Genomic DNA, 27,291 nt, shown 5'->3' on the forward strand with positions numbered 1-27,291 from the left:
TAGAACCCGACCCAATTCCTCTAATATTTCCAGATCCAACAATTTTGCATTCCATTTTTGTTTTACCGCCAAAGTTTCTGATTTTCAAATTTCTTCTTCTCTAATCCCTCACCCCTCTTTCTTTCACCGCCCAAAATGGTGAGGGAAAGTCAGTCCACGTCATCAACGGAGGAAGACGAAGAAATTTCCTCCGATTCCGATCCAAGCGACGATTACGCCGTTGAGCGTCCGGAAGAAGACAATGATTACGAAGAAGGAGAGAACGATGACGATGGTGGAGAATCTACAGCGCATCATCCACCGTCCGATGGAGATCTCAAGTCCAAGAACGTCGATGCTTTGTTAAGGTGCTTTCCGTTTCAAAAATCCAATACCTAACCAAAAGAAAAAAAACGAAGAACTTGGATGACCAGAAATTTTCAGTTTAAACTAATCGAAGGTGTATTTTTTTGGCTTTCCTTTGAGCTTGAGCTGAAAATAATTCTGATTCAATGGATTATTGGTTATGCAAGGACTGTTTTCATTATTATTTTGATATTATTATATTTTGAGTCTCGAAATACCGATCGCAGTTAAATATATTTTATGTGAATTTTGTTGATAGTTTATTGAAGTCTATATGTAATGATTTATTAGGGGCAACCTTGTTGTAAGAAGACAATCGCTGCTTCCACGAGTTCTTTCAGTAACTGAAGGAGCTGCAGTTTGTAGGAAACCATTTAAGCCCCCATGTTCTAATGGCTATGATAATGGGAAAGAAAATCTAACACATCGTCTTTGGGCCCGGAAGCGGTTTGTTCCTTGGGGCTCTTCAAGGCCAGCGTTAGTTGCAATAGCCAAACCGCTAATTAGAACAGAGTCGGATAGGACTGATATTAAGGAGGAAATTGTGACACTTCCGCCGGGTGTTGAGCCTTTGGTATTATGGCAACCTGAAGAATCTGAAGATGGGCCCAAAAACTTAGTGCCCATAGCAGTGGATCCCTTGCTTGTCCGTTTTCTTCGACCCCATCAAAGGTATTGTTTATCAGTCTCAATCCTGATGTTCAGTTTGAGGAAATGCAAGGTAGAGCTTTATGTACATAGTTATATGTATTTCTTTATGTAAATTTGTGTCTGCGTGCACGTGGTATGTAGATGCAATTCAGAAATGACCATGTTCTGTTTGAAAATTGAAACTATAGTGGTTAACAGCCCACTGAATTTGGATTTTATTTGGGTATGGTATGGGTCGCTGAGAATATATTATTAGAATAAGAATGTTTTTATAGAATTTTGTAAATTGGTTGTGGATGTTGTCTTCTTCTTTATTTTAAGGGAGATATTCTTTTCATTTTGTAATACAGAGAAGGAGTTCAGTTCATGTTTGAATGTGTGTCTGGGTTGTATAGCGCTGCCAATATTAATGGATGCATTCTTGCTGATGATATGGGGTAAATATCTTATCCCTTCATGGTAAATCCCTTCAGACAGTTTATGACTTCGGTTATCATACTCTGGGTTTTATTTACATATCCTTCATATTTGCAGTTTGGGAAAGACACTGCAGTCAATCACTTTACTGTATACCCTTCTTCGTCAAGGGTTTGATGGGAAGCCGATGGTTAAGAAGGCCATAATTGTCACACCAACCAGTCTTGTCAGTAACTGGGAGGCAGAAATCAAAGAAGTGGGTTGGACAAAGAGTTCAACTTATAGCTCTCTGTGAAAGCAGCAAAGATGACGTCGTCTCTGGAATTGACAGCTTCATAAATCCCCGTAGCTTTGTGCAGGTAGTTTTTGCACTGTATACTTAAGTGTGGCACATTCTTTTTGATTTTTTTTAATCAATTGTTTTCAGGTATTGATTGTTTCATACGAGACATTTAGGATGCATTCATCAAAATTTAGCCAAAGTGAGGCTTGTAATCTTCTTATTTGTGATGAGGCTCACAGGCTGAAAAACGATCAGACAATAACAAACCGGGTTTGTTTCTGAAGAATCTCTTTTCTCAACTTTGTGTTCCATGGTAGAAGTCTTTTTTTGTTGCTTTTCTAACAATTTCCATAAACACGTCTATGGTCTAGGTATTGGCTGCTCTCTCATGTAAACGCAGGATTTTGTTATCTGGAACTTCCATGCAGGTGATACTGTAAAGGTCGTTTTATATGATTCATGAATTATGATGTCTGTCTTCCTAACATATAGTTTCACCTCCTTTTCATCCAAACAGAATGACCTTGAAGAGTTCTTTTCCATGGTCAACTTCACTAATCAAGGAATTTTGGGTGATGTTGCATACTTTCGGCGTTACTACGAGGTCAGTTGATCACTCAGCACTGTAGTTTCAGAGGTTAAATTTGCAATGCAAAAATTACATGTAAAAAATGCTTGTATCTTTGAGTTCCCGAGTTCCATATTTTTATTATCTTCAAAGACACCTATATTTTTTAGTTTAAAACTCGTGTACTTGTGTTATCCCTTCTCTGTTTCTGCCCTGGTCTACAAAAAAGCTGTGAGAACGGATTTGCACTTGAATTGGGCCTACATTAAGCTACATAAATGCTGTCATTAGTGTTGCATCAGCAAATATACCTTGCATATCTAAATATATGTTTGATCTCCTTTCTTCCACATTTAAGCACTCTTTTTTTCCCTGGACACTTTCCTTGTGTAAAGGCCAGTTGCTTCTGGGCAATAAAATGCTTTACAATTGATTTGTTGTCGTGCAGTAGAAAATATATATAATCAAGTTGGTTTTTAAACTTTGGAGGGTAGTATCAGGATGGAAGCCATCACAGTGTATAGTTAAATTCTTCTAAATAAATTTTAACTAGAGAAGTTAGAAATGTATGCTGCAGTTGCCGGGAAGAATTCACATTCCTTGTATCCTCTATTACTAATTTGTAATTCTGCTGTCTTCACGATTATTCTTGTTGTTCCATTTTACCTTTTCTTTTCCATTCTATTAACACTTGCTTGTTCCTTATATATACTGTTGTAATGCCTCCAAATGATTTAGACACCAATAATTTGTGGAAGAGAACCAACTTCTAGTGAAGAAGAGAAGAAGCTAGCTGCAGAACGTTCTTCAGAATTAAGTGCAAAAGTAAATCAGGTAATGTTGGTTTATTATTCTTATTTTTAGCAATAACTGAGTTTCTGGAGGATATATCTACATTCTCATTGGTATATGAACTTTATAGAGTGGTTACTCTCTTCCTGAAATCCATCACTTTGTGTTGCTAATTACTGTTATTCTTTTGAATAACCACTTCCTGTGTTTTTCACAATTGATTGAAAGATACATGATTGCAGTTCATATTGAGGAGGACTAATGTGTTGCTATCAAATCATCTGCCTCCAAAGGTATGGTCCTCATATTGAACTACATCTTACTTTTTACATATCTTTGTCTTAAACTCCTTTTGCAATATTATCTTTTACTAAATGCTCATAATATTAAATATAGGTTGGTGAGCTAGAGTAGATATTTAATGGATTATCTGAAATTTTCCTTCAGGACATTTTTTTCTTCTTGCAGATAGTTGAAGTTGTATGCTGCAAGTTGACTCCTCTTCAGGCTGAGTTGTACAACCATTTTATACACTCTAAAAATGTTGGTTTATTTGTTATTGCTTTACAGTGGAGAGTGGACTACCTGAAGTTTACTGTGTAGACCAAACATAATTGTTGTCTTGCCCGTCTTGAATTCAGGTTAAAAGAGCCATCACTGAAGAAACAAAGAAAACAAAAATCTTGGCTTATATTACAGCTCTCAAGAAGCTCTGCAATCATCCGAAGGTACTGTAGTTTAAGGGAAAAACAGAATTTTTTTACATGTTGCTTAATGTATAACGAGTTGTGTACTTTTTGAATAAAGTTTGGGAAACAAATAAATCTGTTATTTGTGTGTGAGTTCTCCATTCCATATTTGGCACAATGTTCCTTTTTACATTCAGCATTTCAAAATTAACTGGATGTACTAGCATTTGTGCCATATGACTTATATTGTTTACCTTTCTATTTGATTTATCTTCTTTTACTAATTTTAAGAAATTTACTTTGTTCTCATAAATGATATTTCTCTATGTAGCTCATTTATGATACCATTAAAAGTGGAAGTCCAGGAACTACAGGTTTTGAGGACTGTATGCGGTTTTTTCCACCAGAGATGTTCTCCGGAAGGTAGTTTCCTCATATATTGGATATATTTATGCTTTATGTCAACTGTCTGATACATCATAAGGTTATGTTTATTTTTTTATTGTTAGATCCGGATCATGGACTGGCGGTGATGGGGCATGGGTTGAACTATCTGGGAAAATGCATGTATTAGCTGGATTGCTGGCTCATCTTCATCAGAGAACCGATGATCGCATTGTTCTTGTTTCAAACTATACACAGGTCAGTTTAAATGATTAACAAAACGTTATAGAGCTTTGATAAAAAAATCGTTATAGAGCATTATCATATTTTTTTTCATGTTAGTATGCTCAGTTTTAGATGAATCCCTTGGGATAAATCATATTATTATAATTTTTTATGTCAATGAATTTGTTTTGCATCAGACATTGGACCTATTCACTCAACTGTGCCGAGAAAAAAGATATCCATACTTGAGGCTTGATGGAACCACATCAATTGGCAAAAGGCAAAAACTAGTTAATCGCTTTAATGATTCAACCAAGGTATAAAATTACTTGCATCAGTCTATTTGTGGATTAGGTTTCTCTAGTTCATAGTTTTTCTGGGGGTGTTATCAGTGATAATCCGGAATGATTAAACAACAATTTTCAGGATGAATTTGTATTCCTATTAAGTAGCAAGGCAGGTGGATGCGGTCTCAATTTGATTGGCGGTAATCGACTGGTCTTGTTTGACCCTGATTGGAACCCTGCCAATGATAAGCAAGTAATATCTTATCTGAGCTCCAACTATTTTTTTTGTCATTGAGAAAATAGGCACTTGTCGTGTGACCTACTATTTTGACCCTTTGCTAACATAACCTAGGCTGCTGCAAGGGTTTGGAGAGATGGGCAGAAAAAAAGAGTTTACATTTACAGATTCCTAAGTACTGGAACAATTGAAGAAAAGGTTTTGGCATCACTTTAACTCAATATCACCCAGTGTTCTGACTTCTGCATAAACCTTGCCAATAAACAGTTGGAATAAGAGAGCATATTTATATTTCTGTAGGTGTACCAGCGTCAAATGTCAAAGGAAGGGCTGCAAAAAGTCATACAACAGGATCAAATCGACAGTGATATGGGACAGGTTCCTATTTGTCAGTTTTTGTATTTTTTTCATTGGAACTTGATTTTAGCTTATCATATGAAAACTGCTTGAGACTTCGTGTTGCAGGGAAATGTTTTCTCAACGGAAGATTTACGTGACCTTTTCACATTTTATGATAGTGTGAGGTAGAGTGTTTTCTAAGTTACAGCATACTTATATGTCCTCTCTAAAAAATTCATGCATTACACAATATCATCTATTTATTCAGAAGATTTGCAACACCTCTAGCGAACCTGAAATTGAGATTACACAACCGTGGGTATAATGTTATCAATTAACAGCATCAGACTCTTGTAAACCTTTAATTCTGCAACAAGACTTGACATTATCTTAGGGTATAAAGTCTCTTTGTTACTAAATGCTACAGTTATGACAGGATGAAAGAAACCAAATTGAAAATTATTGCATTGACCTCGGTAGCAAGTCAAGAACGTCCATTGATCATGCACGTAATATGAACAACTACTGATTTACTTTGGCCTGGTCTTTTGAAGCAAGCCACATTCCACAATTATGCTCTATGCTTGAATATTCTAGTTCACTCTATCTTTGAATCATTGATTCAAATATTTCGTAGCTAAGGGCAATTTGATTTTCATCTTTGTGTGACACAAGCCTTTATCTCATAAATTACGCAGGTCCGAAATTCATGAAAAGATGAACTGCAACCGCTGTAACAATTATGATAATGGACTTGAAAACATGGGAGAACAGGTAGAATGTGAATCGGAGAATGGAAATTCCGGCTCTGATCAAGAGGTTTTTGACATAGGTGGATTTGCGGGAATTGCTGGATGTCTGGATAAGCTGAAGGGCTCAGAAAAACAGGTTGGGTTATCATTGAGTCATGGAGTATACTAGTGCCTAGTTTCCCATGAGGTCATCCAGTTTATCTTCTCTTTCGGATTGTTTTCAGGTGGGGAGTCCCTTTGAAGAGGATTTAGTTAGCTGGGGGCATCATTTTCACTCAGAATCAGTACCTGATGCTATTCTTCAAGCTTCAGCTGGTGATGAGGTATGGCGATATTTATGCTACTTGTATGCTGTACTTTACGATTCAAAAACTACTCTAATTCTTTGCAAATTGATGATCTTGAGCCTATGAAGAACAAACTTCCTCCAGTGAAATGCATGCATTCAGCAGAAAAATTATAATGATAGTCCTAATCCGTATTGCTCAAAGTCCTCATTTTTCTTGAAATATTCATGTCAGATAAATGTACCCGACGTATGTCTGGGGATGTTTATGATTATATGAACCTCCAAATATGTGGAAAAACTTAAAAAAATCTTTATCTCGTATTTACATTGGAATTCGAGTAACATATGTCCTAATCTTAATAAATATATATTGCAGGTCACATTTGTTTTTACCAATCAAGTAGATGGGAAGCTTGTTCCTATTGAATCAAAGGAAAGAGAAGGAAGTAAAAGGCAGAATAATGGAAAGGTTAGTCACTTGATAGAGAGAGAAGGCAATAATAAAATGCAGAATTCCATGAAGCAAAACCTAGTTTCCAAGCCAAATGTTTTGCCCAAACATCACAAACTATTAAATTCTGATTCTTCCAATAGAAATTCTTTGATACCACCATCATCATCTACTTCACCCACCCCTATACAAAGTGCACTTCATAATCATAAGACCATATCTGGTGGGCTTTCTCTTAGAATTAAATTACCTCTTAAAAGATCCTCCCTCGCTTCTGTAGAACATGATGACGATTTTCAGTAAAGCTTTTAGGCAACATTTTTTCAGATTGTTAAATTTTGTTTCTCTTTGTTGTATTTTATTTTTCTTACAAATGATTAATAAAGATTATATGACATGGTTAAATACAATTAATACATTTAAGGTGTTTATATTTAGAACTCTGATATATACATATATGTTAATGATTTTATATTTACACGAAGTAAAAAATACAATACAAAATGTGAGATTTCTGAAATATGGATCTCACATTCTGATATATACTTCCTTTTGGGCACACTGAAGACCAATGAGAATCGCCCAAAGTTCGGCTTGAATTGTAGAAACTATCCCAATAGATTTCTGAAAGTTGGAGATCCAAGCACCTGTGTGATCCCGAAAAAGCCCACCAACTGAGCCTATACCTGTCGTTGAAGAGATGGCAGCACCGACATTCAAGCAAAGCCATCCTGGGGTCAGTCTCATCCATTTGACGGGTTTTTGAAGTGCAACAAGAGATATCAGAGGTACAAGACTACCATGATAATACCTGGCCCAAGTAATCCCTTTGCTTAAGATGCAGGCATTGGAGATTTTCGAGCTGTTGAAGGCGTAATCATTCCTCGTCTTCTAGAACTGCTAGATTATTGATGAGAAAAGAGTTGGCCAAGGAAACTTCCATCTTGTAACAGTAGCGTTTGATAGGAGACAATCTCGAAACCATTCCTGCAAAGACATGTTAAAGAAAGAAGTGAGGAGATTAGGCGGGAGCAGACGGTGCCATACAGTCCATGCCTCCTTACAATCACGTTTCGGATCCCAAACAAAATTACTGAGATGAATGTAAGTGCCGCCGACAAAAAAAAATATGCTTAGGATTCCAGCGCCAAATAATTCGATCCTCGCCTGCCGAGTTGTTAGGACAATTAATACTGAGAATATGCATTATCATTTCATGAGTAAAAGTCCGAGAGAGTTTACCATAATCTCATTCCTCACGGTTATTAGTGAAATCCATAATAGAGCAATCCGGGATAAGGAATTCAGCATTCACCACATGCTCGCTCATCGAGCCGAGCGAAGGTACGCAAATATATAAATATTTAATATCAATTTCATATATAAATATTTTAGTTTTATTAATATTTAAATGAACTCGATAAATTAAAAGCAGTATTCATTTTATTTTATTTTATTGTCCAATCTCATTTCATGCTAATTACGGATTTCGTCCAACACATCGTATATTGTTTCATCACAAGTTACGATCTTTCCATAAATAAAATATTCCGTCTCACACTGTACTGTTTTCCAATCCCATTGTATCGTATGGGATGATCGATCATGATCACAACGACCACGCGCGTTGAAAGGCGGTATCTTTATGACCAATCGGCTATTCGGTTCCACACAGATGATTACGATGTGGTCTCTCGTCATCAAGCGAAGATACATATAGATCATGTGGCCGGTTGTTCGTCGTCTTTTTAATGTAAACGAAATCTGTTATTTTAATGTCAATTTCCATTACCGACGACACCTCGAGCAGTGACAAAAGGATAGAATCAAAATCAAATATTTATAGTGTACCAAATTCTTACCTAATAACCAAAAATCCTAATTATTGGGAATCGGTATTATCTTACTAATTTCAACCCAGGATCACACCAGAGAAAGACAAATGGAGCTTAAACCTGGCTTATCAGCTCTGGTCACTGGCGGTGGTTCCGGTATAGGTAAAACTTTCATAAGCCTTTTCTTTCCTTCAGTGTCATATTTTGGATCAAGGACTGTTTATTTCAATTTATCGGGTTTGCTTTGATTTTTTATTATGAATCGAATAAAGTTAAGATTGTGAAACAGATTATGTAATTGATTCGAAATGTTGTTTGAATTATGCGCAGGTAAAGCTTTGTGCTTAGCTCTGGCAGGGAAAGGGATATTTGTGACCGTTGTAGATTTCTCGGAGGAGAAAGGGAAGGACGTTGCATCTTTAGTTGAAAAAGAGAACTCAAAATTCCACCAAAATCTAGGGTTTCCTTCTGCTATTTTTGTTAAATGCGACGTTACTAGCCTAAGTAAGTTCCATTGGATTTCATTTACGTAGTTGTCTCGGATAATTACATTTATATTAAAAAAAATGCTTCTTATTTTGAATAGGAGATCTAACTTTAGCATTTGAGAAGCACGTCGCGACATACGGAGGATTGGATATATGTATTAACAGTGCTGGCACCGGTAATCCTGCATCTTTCTGGAATGACCAAACTGATGGCTCTAAGACATGGAGACATACTGTTAATGTCAACCTCGTTGCACTTATTGATTGTACTCGCCTCGCGGTAATGCTTTCAACTTATATAGTACTTGATGCAGTCTTGGTTTATGACAATCCCTGGGTGCAGCAATGAATGATTTGTCGAGTCTTTGAACAGATTAAAAATATGCAAGCTCTGCAAAAGCCAGGGGTGATCATCAATATGGGTTCCTCTGCCGGCCTTTACCCAATGTATGGAGACCCCATTTACTCTGGCACAAAAGGTTTGCGGGTTTGTTTTGCTTCATTTATGTGACTGTTGCCGTTGATATTTTAACTTGGCTTTTAAAGAATGGTTTGGTTATGTATTGCATCGAACTCATGTTTTCGCCGACTATTTCTTGAATTAGAGTAAGAAGAGGGAAATTGGATAAATTATGAAAGAAATGAAATTTTATCTATTTATTAGTTCTTGCTTATAAGGCGTTTGTGTAATTGATCATTTTGCTTAAAATATTTGTTTTCCAGGCGGTGTTGTCATGTTTACTAGATCATTAGCTCCCTACAAACGTCAAGGAATTCGTGTGAACGTCCTTTGCCCTGAGGTCGTTCTTTTCTGTCAGTAATAGTTACTTTGTTTTTTCCTTCGGGGCTGATATTTTGTCTACCGGCTATTTACCTGTATAACTTGCCTTTGAATTTGGATGTAGTTCGTTCAAACAGAATTGGGAGAAAAAGCAGGCCAGAAATATGTTAATCTAGTTGGTGGCTATATGCAGATGGAAAATGTGGTGGAAGGTATATTATCTTTTATAGAATAGTCCCTGTTCATTATGTCTTCACTTAGAGCAATATTTGCCTCAGTTCCCGTGTACTTATATCTAAATACATGTTGGATACAAGTATTTGAACACAAATAGTTAAGGGATTATTTCATCCAAAAGAAAAAGAGTTAAGGAGGAGTGCATAGCTTGTGCTAAAAGCAAGATGCTTTAAATAATTGAACAAGAGCGTAAACATCGTACTGCGTTCACCACTGGATTTATCAGTACATTTATTCGAGACCCGATAAAAGGTAAGCTCTATAGGTAGAAAGAAGGACAATTGTTTTCTTACTTGCTTGCTTCTCATTTTCTTTTCAGAGGTTTGTTATTGAGAAAATTTCTCAGACCACTTCTTGTTCAGCCTCAAAGGTCCTCTTTTTCTGCTGCTTTTGAAAAAAAAATTAATCTATTACATACTATGCACTTGTACATTTTTAGGTGCTTTGGAGCTTATTATGGATGAGAGTAGAGCTGGTTCTTGCCTATGGATTACAAACCGCAGAGGTAAGGAGTATTGGCCCAGTCCAACAGAAGAAGCAAAATACTTGGTTCGATCTTCTTCAAGTTCCAGGAAAAAAAATTCATTCCGAGCTCCTTTAAGAGCCCAACTTCCTCAGAGTTTCGAGAAAGTGTAAGTAAAATTTCAAAATACTGCTTCAAATTTTGAAAAGTTTGAGTAGAATTATATGAGAGGAGGAACGGATCCAATTCCTGGGTTGGCCAGCATAAACTCCAGATTGAGTTCTTGCATAGTTTCATAAAACTACTATTTTGAGACAATTACTTTTGTTGGTTTCAAGATCTGCTTCAGTTTTTGAACAAGAAAAAGATCTGCTCCAATAAAGATAACTATCGAAGCCTTCCACTTTAAAGCAATCCTTTTTTTTTTTAAAACGTGTTAATTCAAATCACTTGCTGTGATGTTATCCTGAAACGTTCTTATAATAAAAGAAAAAACTTGTGGAAAATTCTTAGTTCTCAAATGACAACAGTGGCAAATTCTAACTGTCTCCTCATTTTGGAATTCTACCTAATCTAATAGCCAGGCAGCAAAAAAAGATTAAAAAAGATAACTGATAGAAAATAGATAAGAAGGAAATTGATAGTTGGATGGGTGAAGTGAAATAAACATTGGAGTAGAAATGGTACGATGAGCAAGTGAAATATAATAAATAGGTTCTACATTATTCAGAAAATGCAGGCAGGAACTGTTAAATTGGCCTTTGCAGGTAAATAACGAGAGGCTCTTATAAACTATGTACCGGAAACTGCTTTTATAGCATTTATGGCCTTGTCAATGGTCAATTAACTGATATAATACTTTTTTAATATCAATTTTCTTATTCGTTTCTACTTTCTAGTTCCATATCTGCTCATTGTTCTCAAACTCTTAACTCAGAAGCAAGCATACACAATTTTCTCCAGTCAACTTTCTTTTTGTATTAGTTGCTGCTAATAATCATCATAGAAGTAGGATGCTTGTCGGTTTCTTATAGCTGCTGACTACTGTAAGTTATGTAAGGTTGTAGGAATTATAGAAATGAGCTGTTCAATTCCTTAAATTAAGAGATTCTGTAATTATTCTTTGTTTTTTAATCCCTTGTTTCAAGGGATTACATCTCCTAGGATTAGTATCTTTCCTAACTTAGAGTTTCCTAGTTTAGAGGCATTATTTGTTTATAAATATGTAATATGCTCTATTGAATGAAATAAGAAAAAATAACAGACTTGTCTGTTTTCTACAGTCTGTTTTCTACATGGTATCAGGTTAGAACGATTAATCCGATTTCCGCTTCTCTTTAAATCAATTCCTGTTCAACTCTACTTTTTTTTTCATGGCTAATCCGGATCCCTCAGCATCTGAAATCACTTCCCAAATCAGCCCCTATCAATCTGATTTTCAGGTTTCAGATTCCTCTCTTTCACCGATAACCTCCTACAAACTAAATGGAAACAACTACCTACCATGGTCCCAGTCCGTACGGCTATATATCACAGGAAGAAGGAAAATAGCCTATCTTTCTGACTCAATGCCGATTATAGAAGAGACAGACCCAAAGTACAACACATGGCAGAGTGAAAATACCATGATAATGTCATGGTTAATAAATTCCATGATTCCTGAAGTAGGGGAGAATTTCATGCTGTACCAAACTGCTGTAGAAATTTGGAATGCAGCGCGAGATACTTATTCCAGTGCTGACAATACATCGGAGCTCTTTGGGATTGAGAATCACATTAAAGATCTCAGACAAGGAGACCTTACTGTCGCACAGTACTTCGGAATTCTCAACAAGTATTGGCAGCAAATCGACTTATATGAAAAGAATGAATGGAAGTTCCAGAAAGACAACAACTTCTACAACAGGCAGACAAATCAGAGGAGAGTTTTTCAGTTTTTATCTGGACTGAATGGAGAGTTCGATGGAGCAAGAGGAAGGATTCTTGCCACCAAACCCCCTTCCTTTAGTCCGAGAAGTTTTTTCAGAGATTCGGAGGGAGGAAAGCCGACGATCTCTGATGGTGCCACCAGTTCAGCGAACAAATGCTTCTGCAGTTGTCACCAGTTCCACCTCTAGGAACTAGCAGAGGAAAAATCGCCCCTGGTGTGAACATTGTAAGAAACCAGGCCATATGATAGATCAATGTTGGAAGTTGCACGGAAAACCAGCTAATCGACAGCCCACACGGTCCAGGTTTCAAAAAGAGGCCCATATTGCCTCTCAAGATGATTCCTCTAGCAGTTTTAGCAAGAAACAGATAGAGGAGTTGCAACAGATTTTGAGCAGTATGACAGCCAAACCTACCAATGTGGCTTATATTGCTACTGAAGGTAATCATTCATATACTTCCTCGGTACAATGGATAATAGACTGGGGTGCATCAGATCATATGACAGGAAATGTTGATCTCTTGGAGGAATATAGTGAAAGCAATTTACCAGCTTCTATAAAAATAACAGATGGCTCTCTCACTATAGTCAAAGGGAGTGGTTCTGTTACATTAAACAAAAATCTACTACTTCATAATATCCTCTATGTTCCTAAACTTGCATGCAATCTGTTGTCAGTCAGCAAATTAATTCAAGATTATGGTTGTAATATTGTGTTTGGAACTGGTGGTTGTATTTTTCAAGCACAGGACTCGAAGAGGGTGATTGGCAGTGCTAGGCTGGGCAAAGGATTGTACACCGTTGGAGGTCAAGCATCTCAAAATCATGCCTTATTCAGTGCTCTTAGGAAACCAATTTTATCTTCTGATCTCAATACCAATAAAATTATGTTATGGCACTCTAGATTAGGTCATCCTAGTTTTTTCTGTCTTTCCAAAATGTTACCAAACTTATTTATAAATAAAGATCTTTCTTTGTTTTCCTGTTAAATTTGTCAAATAGCCAAACACACCAGAAAACCATATATTGCAGCCAAATTTGAACCAACACCACCTTTTTCCATCATCCATAGTGATATTTGGGGCCCTTCTCCCGTCAAAAGTATTTCTGGGTATAAGTGGTTTGTGTCTTTTATAGATGATTACTCTAGGACAACATGGGTATTCTTAATGAGAGAAAAGTCTGAGGTTGAGTCTCTCTTTAAAAGTTTTTATCAAAAAGTTGAAACCCAATTTGACACAAAAATCAAAATTATAAGGAGTGACAATGGGAGTGAGTATTTGAATAAAACCCTTGGGTATTTCTTTAAGGAAAAAGGCATTGTTCACCTTACTTCTTGTGTCAACACACCTCAACAAAACGGGGTAGCAGAAAGGAAAAATAAACATCTTCTAGAGGTTACTCGGTCTCTTATGTTTGCTGCTAATGCTCCTAAGTATCTTTGGGGGGAAACTCTTCTTACAACCACTTACCTCATCAATAGAATGCCAAGTAAGACCTTAGATTTCAAAATTCCTACTAAGGTTTTGTTTTAGCTTTATCCCCATTTTAAACATTTAAACTCAAGTATTTCTCCACGGGTGTTTGGGTGTACAACCTTTGTTCATATCCACAACAGAGGGAAATTAGATCCTAGGTCCATAAAGTGTGTTCTTGGGCTATTCTTCGAGTCAGAAGGGTTACAAGTGTTACTCACCTTCCACAAAAAAGACCTATCCTTTCTTTACCTATTTACTGTCTCTCCAAAGCCGGTTAGCACTGTCCCAATTACTAGTGAGGATGATGATAATAACCTAAATAACTCTGATGAATTACCTTCCTCCTTATCTCAACACTCTAGTCCGTGCAAAACACCTTCCACCACTACCAAAAATGCACCTAACATTGACCCTGAAACCATAACTCCCCAACCGAAACAACTCAGTGTTTACTCAAGAAGAAGGAAAGATGTTGCTGAAGAAATTAGTCAGCCTAGCATTTGCCAAGAACCAGATTCGGATCCCTGTTGCAGCTGAAACAGAAGGTAATGATGGTTCCCAAGAGGCTACTACTGTTGATCTTGATGATTTTCCTATTGCTATTAGGAAGGGGGTAAGAAAATGCACTGCTCATCCCATAAATAAGTATGTTGCATATGGGAAATTACAGTATAATTTCAGGGCCTTCACTACCAGCATTAACAGTGTGAAAATCCCAAGAAATGTGGCAGAAGCATTTCAATCTCCCGAGTGGAAAAATGCAGTGAAAGAGGAGATAAAAACGTTGTAAAAGAATAAAACATGGAGTTTGACAGATCTGCCAGAAGGGAAGAGAGCTGTTGGATGCAGGTGGATATTCACAGTCAAATACCATTCGGATAGGAGCGTGGAAAGATATAAGGCAAGGCTGGTTGCTAAAGGTTTTTCTCAGTCCTATGGCATCGACTACCAAGAGACTTTTGCACCGGTTGCAAGATTGAATACCATCAGAATATTGTTATCAGTAGCTGTTAACATTGACTGGAAATTACATCAGCTGGACATAAAGAATGCTTTTCTAAATGGGAACCTTGAAGAAGAGGTATACATGGAGGTCCCCCCCGGATTAGAAGGAAAGGTCACTAAGAAACTGTGTGCAAGCTCAATAAATCCTTATATGGCTTAAAACAGTCTCCCAGGGCTTGGTTTGATCGATTTGCTAAGGCCATGACACAGAATGGTTTCAAACAAAGCCAAGCGGATCACACATTATTCAGAAAAATTGCACCGAGTGGTAAGATAACTCTCCTAATTGTCTATGTAGATGATATGATTATAACTGGCAGTTATATAGAAAATAGAAAAGCTAAAGATGAATCTTGCAAAGGAGTTGAAACCAAGGATAAATCCTTATATGGCTTAAAACAGTCTCCCAGGGCTTGGTTTGATCGATTTGCTAAGGCCATGACACAGAATGGTTTCAAACAAAGCCAAGCGGATCACACATTATTCAGAAAAATTGCACCGAGTGGTAAGATAACTCTCCTAATTGTCTATGTAGATGATATGATTATAACTGGCAGTTATATAGAAGAAATAGAAAAGCTAAAGATGAATCTTGCAAAGGAGTTGAAACCAAGGATTTAGGGAGTATATTTCCTGGGTATGGAAGTTGCAAGGTCCGAGGAAGGGCTGGTCATAAACCAACGCAAGTATGTTTTGGATCTTCTTGCAGAAACTGGGATGCTCGACTGCAAACTAGTTGAAACTCCAATGGAGTCAGGCTTGAAATTTTGCAAGGAAAGGACTGGAAATCCAGTAAACAAGGAGACCTACCAAAGGTTAGTTGGGAAGTTGATCTACCTTTCACTGACCAGGCCTGATATTGCATACTCGGTGAGCAATGTCAGCCAACATATGAGTGATCTCGAGAGAAGAACATTGGAAGCTGTTAACAGAATCCTAAGGTTCTTGAAGTTACCCCAGGAGCTGGACTTATATTTAGAAAAAATCAAGACAGAACAGTGAAGGTTTATACGGATGCAAGCTGGGGAGGTGAATTAATTGATAGAAGGTCGGTTAGTGGCTATTGTACCTACGTTTAGGGTAATTTGGTGACTTGGAGAAGTAAGAAACAAGCCGTTGTCTCTCGAAGTAGTGCAGAGTCAGAGTTTAGAGCAATGGCTCTCGGAATATGTGAAGGAATGTGGATTAAAAGACTGCTTACAGAACTGGACTTAGATGACAAGAAGAATTTTGAGATTTTTAGTGACAGTCAATCAGCTATGAGTATAGCAAAGAACCCAGTGCAGCATGATAGAACGAAACACATTGAGATAGACAAACATTTTATTTACGAGAAGGTCAACAATGGAGTTGCAAAAAACTACAGTACATTCCGACGAAGAAACAACTGGCAGATATCTTCACCAAAGCTCTTCCACGAGTGACTTTTGATGAGTTGTCATTCAAACTGGGTATATACAACATATATACACCAGTTTGAGGGGGAGTGTAAGTTATGTAAGGTTGTAGGAATTATAAAAATGAGCTGTTCAATTCCTTAAATTAAGAGATTCTGTAATTATTCTTTGTTTTTCAATCCCTTGTTTCAAGGGATTACATCTCCTAGGATTAGTATCTTTCCTAACTTAGAGTTTCCTAGTTTAGAGGCATTATTTGTATATAAATATGTAATATGCTCTATTGAATGAAATAAGAAAAAATAACAGACTTGTCTGTTTTCTACATCCTGTTTTCTACAGTCTGTTTTCTACAACTACTGCCTTTTTTCTCTTCCTCTTCAGAGTTGTGCATAAATTGAGTCACAATTTTCGTGATGCCACTCACATAGTACGTGCCCAACTGAAACTACCAATTGAATCTGGCCATGTTCTTCTGAAAATCATTTATGCCGGTGTAAACGCAAGTGATGTATGTTTTCTATCACCCTATAATGATATTGATTTGCGTATTTTTAATTAATTATTTTGTGCGCCTTTTCCCTTTTTGTGTGGATGTTTAAGATTTGCTTAGATGGCTAGGGCATGCACAATAAATGATGGGGAATAGTTGAGTAAGTTACTTAAGAGGTGCAAATGATTGCAAAGCCTCGGATGATAACCAAAGATCAGAGACTGAATTTACCACTTATAAGGAGAGATTTTAGCATCTTAACATGTTATTGAGAGTAGGGTTGTGTGGAACAAAGAAAGGGGTTAGTTTGAGCTTAAGAATTTAGGGTATGTATTGACAGAGAGACAGATTAGTTGTAGATATTTTGAAAGGAATTCCTTCAAGCTTTAATTATAGGAAACCTTCAAACCAAGGGGAGAAAAGGTGATCACTTGTAACTACTGGCTGTAGGTTTTTTGCATTTGTATGGTGAAAAGCTTGGGAAAGTGAGAGGGGAACTGGTCGTGAAATGGCTATTTATCATCATTTTACTATTAAGAAAAAGCAATTGGGTTTATCTTCTTGTTTTGTTATGCTGTTTTCTGCCTTTTTCTCAATACATTTACATTTCAATGAACACTTTCAGTGTGTAATTATAAACTTATGCTATATGTTATTAACATGTTACACACAGGTGAACTTTAGCTCAGGTCGTTATTTCCTAGGAAACAAGAAAGACATCAGTTCCCTTCTTCCATTTGATGCTGGATTTGAGGTGCGGGAAAAATATTAACTAAATTCCACCATGTGGTAATATAGTTCAAGTATGCCGATATCTTATGGTTTTAGTTGTAAAATTATCACTGCATCTTGATATTAGGCCTTCTTGGGGGGTCAAACTTGTGATATGTAGCTAACTTTGTGTTGTTTTGCTGATACAGGCTGTGGGAATAATTGCCGCTGTTGGAGATTCCGTAAGTAATTTGGAAGTTGGAACTCCTGCTGCAATCATGGTTTATGGAGGTTATGCTGAATTCATGACGGTATGCTATACATATGTTTTATTTATTATGTTTATAAACATCTTGTTTCATCTTCTATTTCATTTTTTTAAAATCGTCTTTAAATTAACAAGTGAACAATTGTTAAATGTTGAACAAAATCAGGTCCCTTCAAAGCACATACTTCCCATTGGAAGACCTGATCCAGAAGTTGTTGCTATGCTTACTTCAGGATTAACGGCATCAATCGCTTTGGAAAAGGTTCCTTATTCCATTGTTTCTATGTTGTATTTGTCTGAATTCTTCCTGCAACTTTTTTGTGGCCATTATCTCTTCTTTCTTCATTTTATTGGGTGTACATAATCTCCCATTCAGACTGTTTTTTATTTTCTCTGAAAATGTTTCTATCCTCCCCTTTTTTGACCTTATTCTATAGGTTGGTCAGATGGAATCTGGGAAAGTTGTCCTTGTGACTGCTGCTGCTGGAGGAACCGGACAATTTGCTGTCCAGGTTTGTCCTAAAATTTGATGATATTTATTTATTTTTACGTGAATTTGTACAAGCTATATAATAGTGGTCGACTTTACTCTTGAGTAATCACTGTGGAAACATTATTTTAGCTATTGTTTGTTGAACAAGGTCAAGCTTGATGAGTTCTATCGTTACCTTATTGTCTTTTGTTTCATTCTTATTTTAGTTTTATACCAAATGACTTTATATTTATTTACCCAAATAGCTTCAAAGATATACTTTGAATTTTTATAACCATAATGATTTCTTCCTCTACAGCAAGAAGTTATATTTTATGGTTGTATTCGTTTTATGGCTTCGACATTATATATATAATTTTTGTAGACTCCTACACTTCATTTTTTGGGATGTAAACAAAAATATTAATCAGAATGTTATGTGCAGCTTGCAAAACTGGCAGGAAACAAAGTTGTCGCCACTTGTGGAGGAAAAGATAAGGCAAAGCTTTTGAAAGAATTGGGGGTTGATCGAGTCATAGACTATAAAAATGAAGATATCAAAACTGTATGTCTGAAATTCTTGTTGCCAACTTAGACTAATCTCAACACCTCTTTCATGAATATAGATCTTAGTTTCCATCCTTTTATTATCATCCATGCCACAACTGAGATTTATCTCAACACAGTGCATGACTAAGATATTGATTGCCGCGTGCAACTGCCTGGTCATGCTTCCACTTGATAGGTTATGCATTTGGTTGGTTTTATAGATGTAATCTAGGACTTTTGTGGTTTTCCAGGTTATCAAAGAGGAGTTTCCTAAAGGAGTTGACATTGTCTACGAATCTGTTGGTGGTGACATGTTTGATTTGTGCTTGAATGCTTTGGCTATTCGTGGACGACTCATTGTTATAGGAATGATCTCTCAGGTTGTTTCTTTCAGAATGAGCTTGCAATTTCTTAAGTCAACTCTACTGTTCTTTGTGCTTTTGATGCATAGCTTTCAGTTTTTTGCATCTGCTATGTTTGGTCACTTGAGTTTGCACATTATATTTTTCTTTGCTCCAACATGATTATTTGCTATACTTTCTACATGCTATGGATATGGTAATTGTTGATTGTCAGAGAATTGAACAAACTAATGTTCCCAATCCTGTATTTTTGCTGCTAATGAATTAGTAGTTTACTTCAATCCAATGTTATACAATTTTCATATTTGCATGTTTTCCTTGGGGCCTGACGACGTCTTATTTGATTAAACAATTTGTTTGATATAATAGTATCAAGGGGAGCATGGGTGGATGCCGAAAAATTATCCTGGTCTAGTCGAGAAGCTTTTAACCAAAAGCCAAACTGTGGTATGTTGATAATGATGAAACTTTAAGATTTTTAGAAGCAGTCCTTTAATTTTACGTTGCTCTCCTTCTTTATTTTTCTTTATCTTGGACACATTTTCGGACCTTGATACAAGGATATGATCTTCTAAGACCATCAAAATACAAGGAAAAACTTTAGAAAAAAGTGAATATACTAAAGTAATAAACTTTAGGGGGTCATCTTGTATTCTCTCTCGGCTGAGGAATTCTTGTGGTTTCAATTCAGGCTGGCTTTTTCCTGCCACAGTATAGCTATTTATGGAAAGAACACCTGGATAAATTATTTAATCTTTACTCTTCAGGAAAGCTTAAGGTACTACGAATATCCTTTTATCATAATGTTGGTTATATTTATTTCATTGATAACATTTGATTTAAATGTAGGCGTGATTTTTGTTACTAACATGCTAAAGCTCATTTGTAATAGGTTCAAATAGATCCAAAAAGATTTCTAGGCTTGATTTCAGTTGCAGATGCTGTCGAGCATCTCCATTCGGGTAAAAGTAGCGGCAAGGTGAGCACAGGATTCTTTTTATTGAAGTACTTGCTGCTAATTCATTCACTTGATCCTCACGTTTAGGTCTTACAGGTGGTGGTTTGCATCGATCCAACCTTTGAACAGCAGATGGCTAAGTTATGATGTGAAGATGGAGTTCCAATCTCAAACATCCAAGTTATAGGAAGAAAGGTTACTAGGTTTGTTGCCTGCAATCTTTTTCCATTTAACTAAAAGCAAAAGAAACCAGCTCTGTTTCATGGCATGGCTCGTCTGGAGAAGATCTATTACTTTCCTGCAAAAATCAGTTACAAGTTCAAACTTAAAATGTCGGAATACGAGACCACTGGATTTGTTTGATCGAAAAGCAAAGTCAAGAACATGCTATGTACATCGAAAGTTTGGGAGTGGAATGTTGTTACTTGCACGAATTCTCTTAGATCTTCTGTTTTGGACATCTGGCTCCCTGTCATCTTCACCTTCTTTCTTTCTTTTCTTCTTCAACTTCTCCACCTTCTTTGTCTTCCATTTCATTTTCTCCAACTTCTTTGTCTTCTGAATTGTATGCCCTGATAATATACACCTATGGAACAAAAATAGAAAAAAAGTGAATGGCACTACTAACAAGTTTTGCCTTACCATCTTGAGCCGAAAGTGTTTGCATATTAAGAACATGAGCAGGAATCGACTTAGTAGAGTCTTAAAGGAGCGGATCAATGTTGAAGCATGAAACTGAAATTTGGCGGGGACTGTCGGTCACCGATCACTGTTGAAGCATGAAACTGAAGTTTGGTGGGGATTGTCAATCACCTTGAACTCTGTGGGAGCAACAAGATGGAATACTAAAGCATCACCATCAACTAGATTATGGTCCATTGAAAAGCCTCTCCAACCACCGCTAAGACCTGTTTTTTCTGCGAGGTATTTCGCTGCAAACTCTTCTCCTTCCTCGTCCACTAGATTCATCATCACGTCATGATGGGGCAGGTTTTTCTTGCAGAAGTGGTTTGGTAAACCCTAATCCAACAGGCACGTTACAAGGATACCCATTCATTTTCTTGTTTTCAGCATGAAGGATAACAATAATCAAATGCAAACGCAAAAACCAATCTTACTAGCCAAAATCCTCCGGTCACATGTGATTGGAGCATGGGTTTCACAAAACTCGGATACTCGGATTCTAAAGTAGAATCAAGACGTTCTGCTCTTTCAGTAGCATAAGCTCTTTCTTAAGCCGTAGCATAAACTCGATTAAACAAATCTCTACGGCTGTAGCCTCGGCTATAGCTCCTGCAATAGTAATTGTTATTTGTTAGACTGAAACAATCCGAGAAAGTAGAAATCTCAAACACACATATTGATGGACAAAATATATGAACATCCAGTTAGAGCTTAACCTTCCGAGTCTTTCCCGAGGTTCAATGGGGACCTGCCATGCCAAGTGCCAACCATCAAGAAATAGTGTCATCACACCAGTGTCATTGAAACATTAACAAATTAATAATGCTTGAAAATTTCATAGGTTGTATTACAGTTTTAATGAATAATCTCGGTTTCTACCATAACGTAATCGTACTAGTATTCCTCCAACTGATAAAAACATTTATGACAGTGGACAAAAACATGGAAGTAAATCAGATTTGAGAGAGAGCTTACGTCTTTGTAATCAGGTTTGGGCTTGTCTGCAACGCGACTAGACCTTCTCACCGATGTTAGCTCCACGGGTTTCCGAGGCGTCTGGGGCTTCCCCTGGCATCATTCAGCAAGTTCAAATAGATTTAGTCGGAAATGGAGAAATAAGAATGCAGAGCCTATATACTCACGGGAGATGACTTGGGGCTCTTGCTCTTCAAAGCCTGAGACAGACTCTTGAGATTCAGTTCCATCCTCTTCTTGTTTCAAATAGATTTAGTCGGAAATGGAGAAATAAGAATGCAGAGCCTATATACTCACGGGAGATGACTTGGGGCTCTTGCTCTTCAAAGCCTGAGACAGACTCTTGAGATTCAGTTCTTCCATCCTCTTCTTGTTCTCTTCTAACCTCTTTCTACGCATTTCTTCATAGCTTAACTCTGCTTCCCCCATTTTCTATCAAATCAAACGGGAAGTGGCAGCTAAATGGTTTTTTTATCTGTTTGGTTTTTACAAGAAAAAAAACCTGGGGGGAGGAAAGGGGGTTGATTTTTAGGTTTAGGGTTTTATACCACGAAACGAAACGAAACAGAGGAAGACGAGTGAGTACAAAGAGAGACGGCAAGCGACGACGTATTGAGTATAAGTTAGGTGAGGTCTGAGTTTTGAAATTCAAAATTTCAAACTACCAATTTTATTGGCAAAAGTGCCCAAATAATGGATATGAAGATTTTTAATTCCCAAAGTAATGTAGTCATTCGATTAATTTATGATATATGATGTTTTTTATAGGATTTTGGGATCTCTCGACGTCTTCAGAGGTGGACTAGATTTCTCGGCGTCTTTGGGTGAATTCAATTGTAGAAATCCCGGCGTCTTTAACATTTAAAAAAAAAGTTGGTATTTTTACACAAATATTATCTTAACAGAAATTAATTACTTGTTAAGCACTGCTTAAGAATATTTTACAGATCTAACATATTTTAAATACTTTCTATAAAATTATTCATGCATTAAATTACACAATACAATTATGTCTACCAATTACTACTTGACATTTTCTGATGCGTTTTTGACCCTTTCAAAATCCTATACGTATAGTATATTCTAAGATTTTGAAAAATAATTTTGCAGAAAGGCGCAACACATTCACCGCATAGGATTTTGAAAAATAAATATTAGTTATAAAACTTTTATAAATATTTTTCAAAATCCTATGCGGTACATGTACTGCGTCTTTCTGCAAAATTATTTTCAAAATGATGATGATCTATAATATTTTATAAAATTGTTTATATTTTAAATTACTTACCCTCAAAGTTTCCTAGAATATATACTATACGTATAGGATTTTGAAAGGGTCAAAAACGCATCAGAAAATGTCAAGTGGTAATTGGTAGATATAATTGTATTATATAATTTAATGCATGAATAATTTTATAGAAAATATTTAAAAATATGCTAGATCCGTAAAATATTCTTAAACAGTGACTAACAAGTAATTAATTTTTGTTAAGGTGATATTTGTGTAAAATAGGCAATTTTTTTTCCTGGAATCCCATTAAAGATGCCTAGAAATCCATCTAACAATGAACACCTCCTGAAAACGCCAAAAGATCCCAAAACTCTATAAAAAAAACACCCTATATCAAAAATTAATCGGGTGAGTACATTACTTTGGGAATTAAAAATTCCCACATCATTATTTGGGCACTTTTACCCAATTTTATTACCACTTTCAGAGGTACCTTTAATAAATAAATTAATTTTAGGGTAAAATATATAAATAGTCTTTGAATTTTTAGGAAATTTGTAATTTGGTCATCAAACTTTTGAAATTTATAATACAATCATTAAATTTTTAATTTATTTTCAATAAAGTTCCTATCATTATCTCCTGTTAATTTTTTGTTGATTTGGCACTAAACTTCCGTTAACCTTATTATTATTATTATTATTAGAACCACCTTTCTTATTGAACTCTCTCTCTACAACTTAACCCAAAACTATGGGTTTTATAAAGACCGTTAAAATTTCTTTTCTTTTGCGTTTTCATTTTTCTTATTTTTAATGGTAGACCGTTTTAAAATCTCTTAATGGTTGGTTCTTAACTGGCTGCATGCTGTTAAACCGTCATAAACAAATCATATAAACTTGGCTACAATGTTAAAATTTTCTAAATTCTAATTCATCAAATTTCCTTCACCGCCTGTTAACCATGATAATTGTCGGGGCGGAGTTAGAAGATTTATTTTGGGTGTCAAATTAGAAATTATATGAAATAATTTGAGTCAGAGATTGAGTATGTTCTTGCACGTTTGTTTAACTTTAATCGAACAAATGAAGCGACATTAACAACTAAACGAACGAAATTTCTTGTTCGTTAATTAAGAAATGTAACTTTTTTGTGTTCATTCGTTAAAATGATAAACAAACACATACAAACGAACGTAAACGAACACAAAGAAATTAAATGAACATAAACGAACGAACATAAAATTAACTAGGTTTATATTTGAGAATAGTTTTTTTATTTCCAAATAATTTTAGGATTTATAATTTCTTTAAAAGTGATTTGATAACTTTTTATTTGGGTTTATAATTAATTAGATTTTAAAATATTAACATGTTTAAGTTTAAAATTTATTAGGTATTTATATTTCAAACGGATATATAAATTAAATTAAATATAAACGAAAAAACATAAATAAACATAGAATTCAACTCCGTGACAAAAGCAAGGCCCCTCCACGGTGTATTCAATGCCACAATATTGTCATACTTGACTGGAAGTAAATATATGTTATTATGCTGAAGAAAGATTTTACGCTTCAGCTCTGACTAGAGGCAGCAGGATTGTTATCTGGAAATATTGTTAAACCATTGTTATTATCTGGATTGGTGCACTCTTCACTGGCATGCCGAACAAACTCTTCGGGGGACATGTGGGTTCCATGGTAAGCACAAACGATCTTTATCTGATTTGCGTTGAATCTGTAAGTAACACCGGAAATAATTTTGCCATGTGGACCAGTTCCCATGGTTGAGACCATGGTAAATTTGGTTAAGAACCAGATCCATCAAATTACAGTTGTAGACACCTATTTTTGTCCGGATCTATAAAAATATTTTATTATTATTATTATATTATTATTATATTATTATTATTATTATTATTTTTATTTTTGTAGGTCCCACATTCAACAACCCTGATTTAGTGAGATTCAGAAAATAAATCAACGTATTTGATTCCTATTGAAACATTAAAACCGAAGCATTTGAGTCCAAGTAGGACTCTAAATCTGAACTAAAATTAAATTCCTTTAAACTATAAATAGACTCGAGCATCAAGAGGAAATGACACAGAGAAAAACATGGAACCACATTCCAGAGTCTGAAACATAAAACACCACCTAGTGTGTTACTGCTTCACATGATCCCAAGACATTTAAATCCAAGTCCGGTGTTACACCAGTGGTGCAAAAGCAAGCAAGAAGAAGCGCTAAGGATTTGTAGCTGAGCTGAATACACAGACTTTAATTTCCATTTGCAGTTCGAAAGGTTTTTTTTAATTGCTTTTGTTGTTTTGGAACGTGTTTGTTTGCGGAATTTTATAACTAGATGGATATTAAACGCCTTTGAACAATGAGCTAGATAACCACATGATATGCAATGGACGAATTGTTGTTTTTTTTCCTACTTTATAAAATACCAACGCTAATTGTTTTGAAATGGATGAGTTCTATATTTATTGTGTTTATTTCACATGTTGGTGTTTCTCATGTTCATTTGTCATAATAAATAGGAATTAGGAAATGATAATACATTATTTATTATTATTTATTTATTTATTATTTATTTATTTTAATATTATTATTTAATATTTATTATTCATTTTTAGCATTCAATATTTTATTTTGGCATATACTATTTTGTTTATTTTTTCTTCGGTAGTAATTTCAACCGAAGGTAAATAATTTGAATCGGGTTTTTAAATTTCAATTTCAATTTTCGCAATTAAAGACAATCGATAAATTAATTGGTACCGAAAGGGCGGTTCAAGGGTGCTAATCATTCCTTGACCGTAACCGACTCCTGAACTCGACACATTTCTGGTACAACGCAGATCAGGTAAGATGGTGTTCGACCTACCTAAATTCGTTTTAAAATGGTCGGTGGCGACTCTAACCTAATTCATTCAAGTCGAAGCCCAATTCCTGGCCCAACCGAAAGACGGTCGCGACATCTTGGCGACTCTGTTGGGGACAGGTAAGTGAGTCAGGCCAGAATTGATTTTCGATTGTCTTTTTATGCAAAAATAGTAAATTTTAATTTTAATTTATTTATTCGATTCCAATTATTTATCTTTAATTATTTTTCAAATAAATAATTGTACTGACGTTTTTTTAAATGATTTTAGATTTTCAAAGTTTCCATCTAAGGCTCTATACCCGAGCTCCAAACTCTATTTAAGTGGGGGTGAAAGTGACGCATTCGTGTGAATTTATTCACCTTACAGGCCTAGCAAGTAGCCTTCGTGATTTATATACCTTATTTCTTCGTGTGAATTTATTCACCGCACAGACATAAGAGAATGTGTCCTCTCGAGTTTAACTTAGTCCACACAAGCTTGTAATAGGCTTAGAACTAAGGGTCTGACAAGCCCAAGGGGGGCACCAGCAAGGAGAACTCGGGTACCGTTTTTAGAACCAAAATCAGGAGACCGTGGAGAATTAGAGCCCACCCCAAAACCTCATTTCAAAACCTAGGATGCTTGAATTATTTCCCTTTACTTTCTGTTCAAAGCATGCGAACTAGACAAATATGCGGTTATGATTTGTTTGAAATTAGCATGCGGGATAGAGATCATGTATGGGTAAGAATAATAAGCATGTGGGGTAGATATTATGTGGGGTAGGACTTGTTATTTTCATTATTTCTTTTATTATCCTTATCTCACTAATGTTTTTTCCTTTTTCCTTTCATTTTCTTTTTTTTTAATTCTATTTTTTTATCATGCACAACATTTAAAATGGGTGTTGATCCACTAAAACGTGTTTGTTAAAAATATAATTTGCATTAATGGACAAAGGGGTTGTAATACAAGAGATGAAAATGCAGAGGGCAGTCTATAGGGCGACTATGTGTCACATTCAATCCATAAGAAGTGGTGCCCACAATTGAAGAGTATATCCCTCTACTGCATTATAGAGGACTCATAATGAACCGGGTCTACATCAAGCACAATGAAAGTCTATCTCTGAAGAACTGACTGGCAAAGGTTGCAGGGGCAAGTTGAAGGTTACTGATCTTGGGAGTCCCTTCAAAGACAACAATGGCAAAATGATAGCGGAAATTGAAGATCATTGCTGACGAATTCAAGAAACAAACAAATGAACTTCACATAGTTCCTATCAATTGAGGGCTCCAATGATGTATTCGTTGAAAACAGATTCAACAAAAGATAAATGCCAGAGATGCAGTCATTCGAGACTTCTTGGGCCAGTACAAAAAACAAC

General features: G+C 35.9%; 2 protein-coding genes and 1 pseudogene across 2 annotated transcripts; 2 read left to right on the plus strand and 1 right to left on the minus strand.

The window, feature by feature from the left end:
* Positions 1 to 62: 62 nt before the first annotated feature.
* LOC120145526 (protein CHROMATIN REMODELING 25-like) lies at positions 63 to 7,078 on the plus strand. The gene is given in 22 exon segments (XM_039159352.1): positions 63 to 347; positions 637 to 1,017; positions 1,347 to 1,433; positions 1,531 to 1,663; positions 1,665 to 1,772; positions 1,841 to 1,966; positions 2,068 to 2,124; positions 2,214 to 2,300; positions 3,003 to 3,098; positions 3,299 to 3,349; positions 3,525 to 3,599; positions 3,698 to 3,784; positions 4,077 to 4,168; positions 4,255 to 4,387; positions 4,552 to 4,671; positions 4,781 to 4,894; positions 4,994 to 5,077; positions 5,180 to 5,257; positions 5,345 to 5,403; positions 5,917 to 6,106; positions 6,195 to 6,293; positions 6,636 to 7,078. Coding segments are annotated over 22 exon segments (2,847 nt in total). The 5' UTR covers positions 63 to 135; the 3' UTR covers positions 7,014 to 7,078.
* Positions 7,079 to 8,577: 1,499 nt separating this feature from the next.
* LOC120145523 (probable quinone oxidoreductase) lies at positions 8,578 to 20,286 on the plus strand. Its single transcript, XM_039159349.1, has 18 exons — positions 8,578 to 8,707; positions 8,876 to 9,049; positions 9,132 to 9,313; positions 9,407 to 9,512; positions 9,757 to 9,833; positions 9,939 to 10,026; positions 10,491 to 10,683; positions 16,709 to 16,835; positions 17,491 to 17,571; positions 17,738 to 17,839; positions 17,963 to 18,058; positions 18,234 to 18,308; positions 18,714 to 18,833; positions 19,069 to 19,197; positions 19,549 to 19,626; positions 19,871 to 19,957; positions 20,072 to 20,158; positions 20,234 to 20,286. Exons 1-18 carry the CDS (start codon positions 8,653 to 8,655, stop codon positions 20,282 to 20,284), a joined length of 1,908 nt encoding a protein of 635 aa, XP_039015280.1. The 5' UTR covers positions 8,578 to 8,652; the 3' UTR covers positions 20,285 to 20,286.
* A 108-nt stretch (positions 20,287 to 20,394) lies between these two features.
* Positions 20,395 to 22,355, minus strand: LOC120145524 (annotated as a pseudogene).
* Positions 22,356 to 27,291: the final 4,936 nt, after the last annotated feature.

The sequence above is a fragment of the Hibiscus syriacus genome, unplaced genomic scaffold (assembly GCF_006381635.1).
Source record: "Hibiscus syriacus cultivar Baekdansim isolate YM2019G1 unplaced genomic scaffold, ASM638163v2 tig00110893_pilon, whole genome shotgun sequence".
Taxonomy (NCBI): Eukaryota; Viridiplantae; Streptophyta; class Magnoliopsida; order Malvales; family Malvaceae; genus Hibiscus; species Hibiscus syriacus.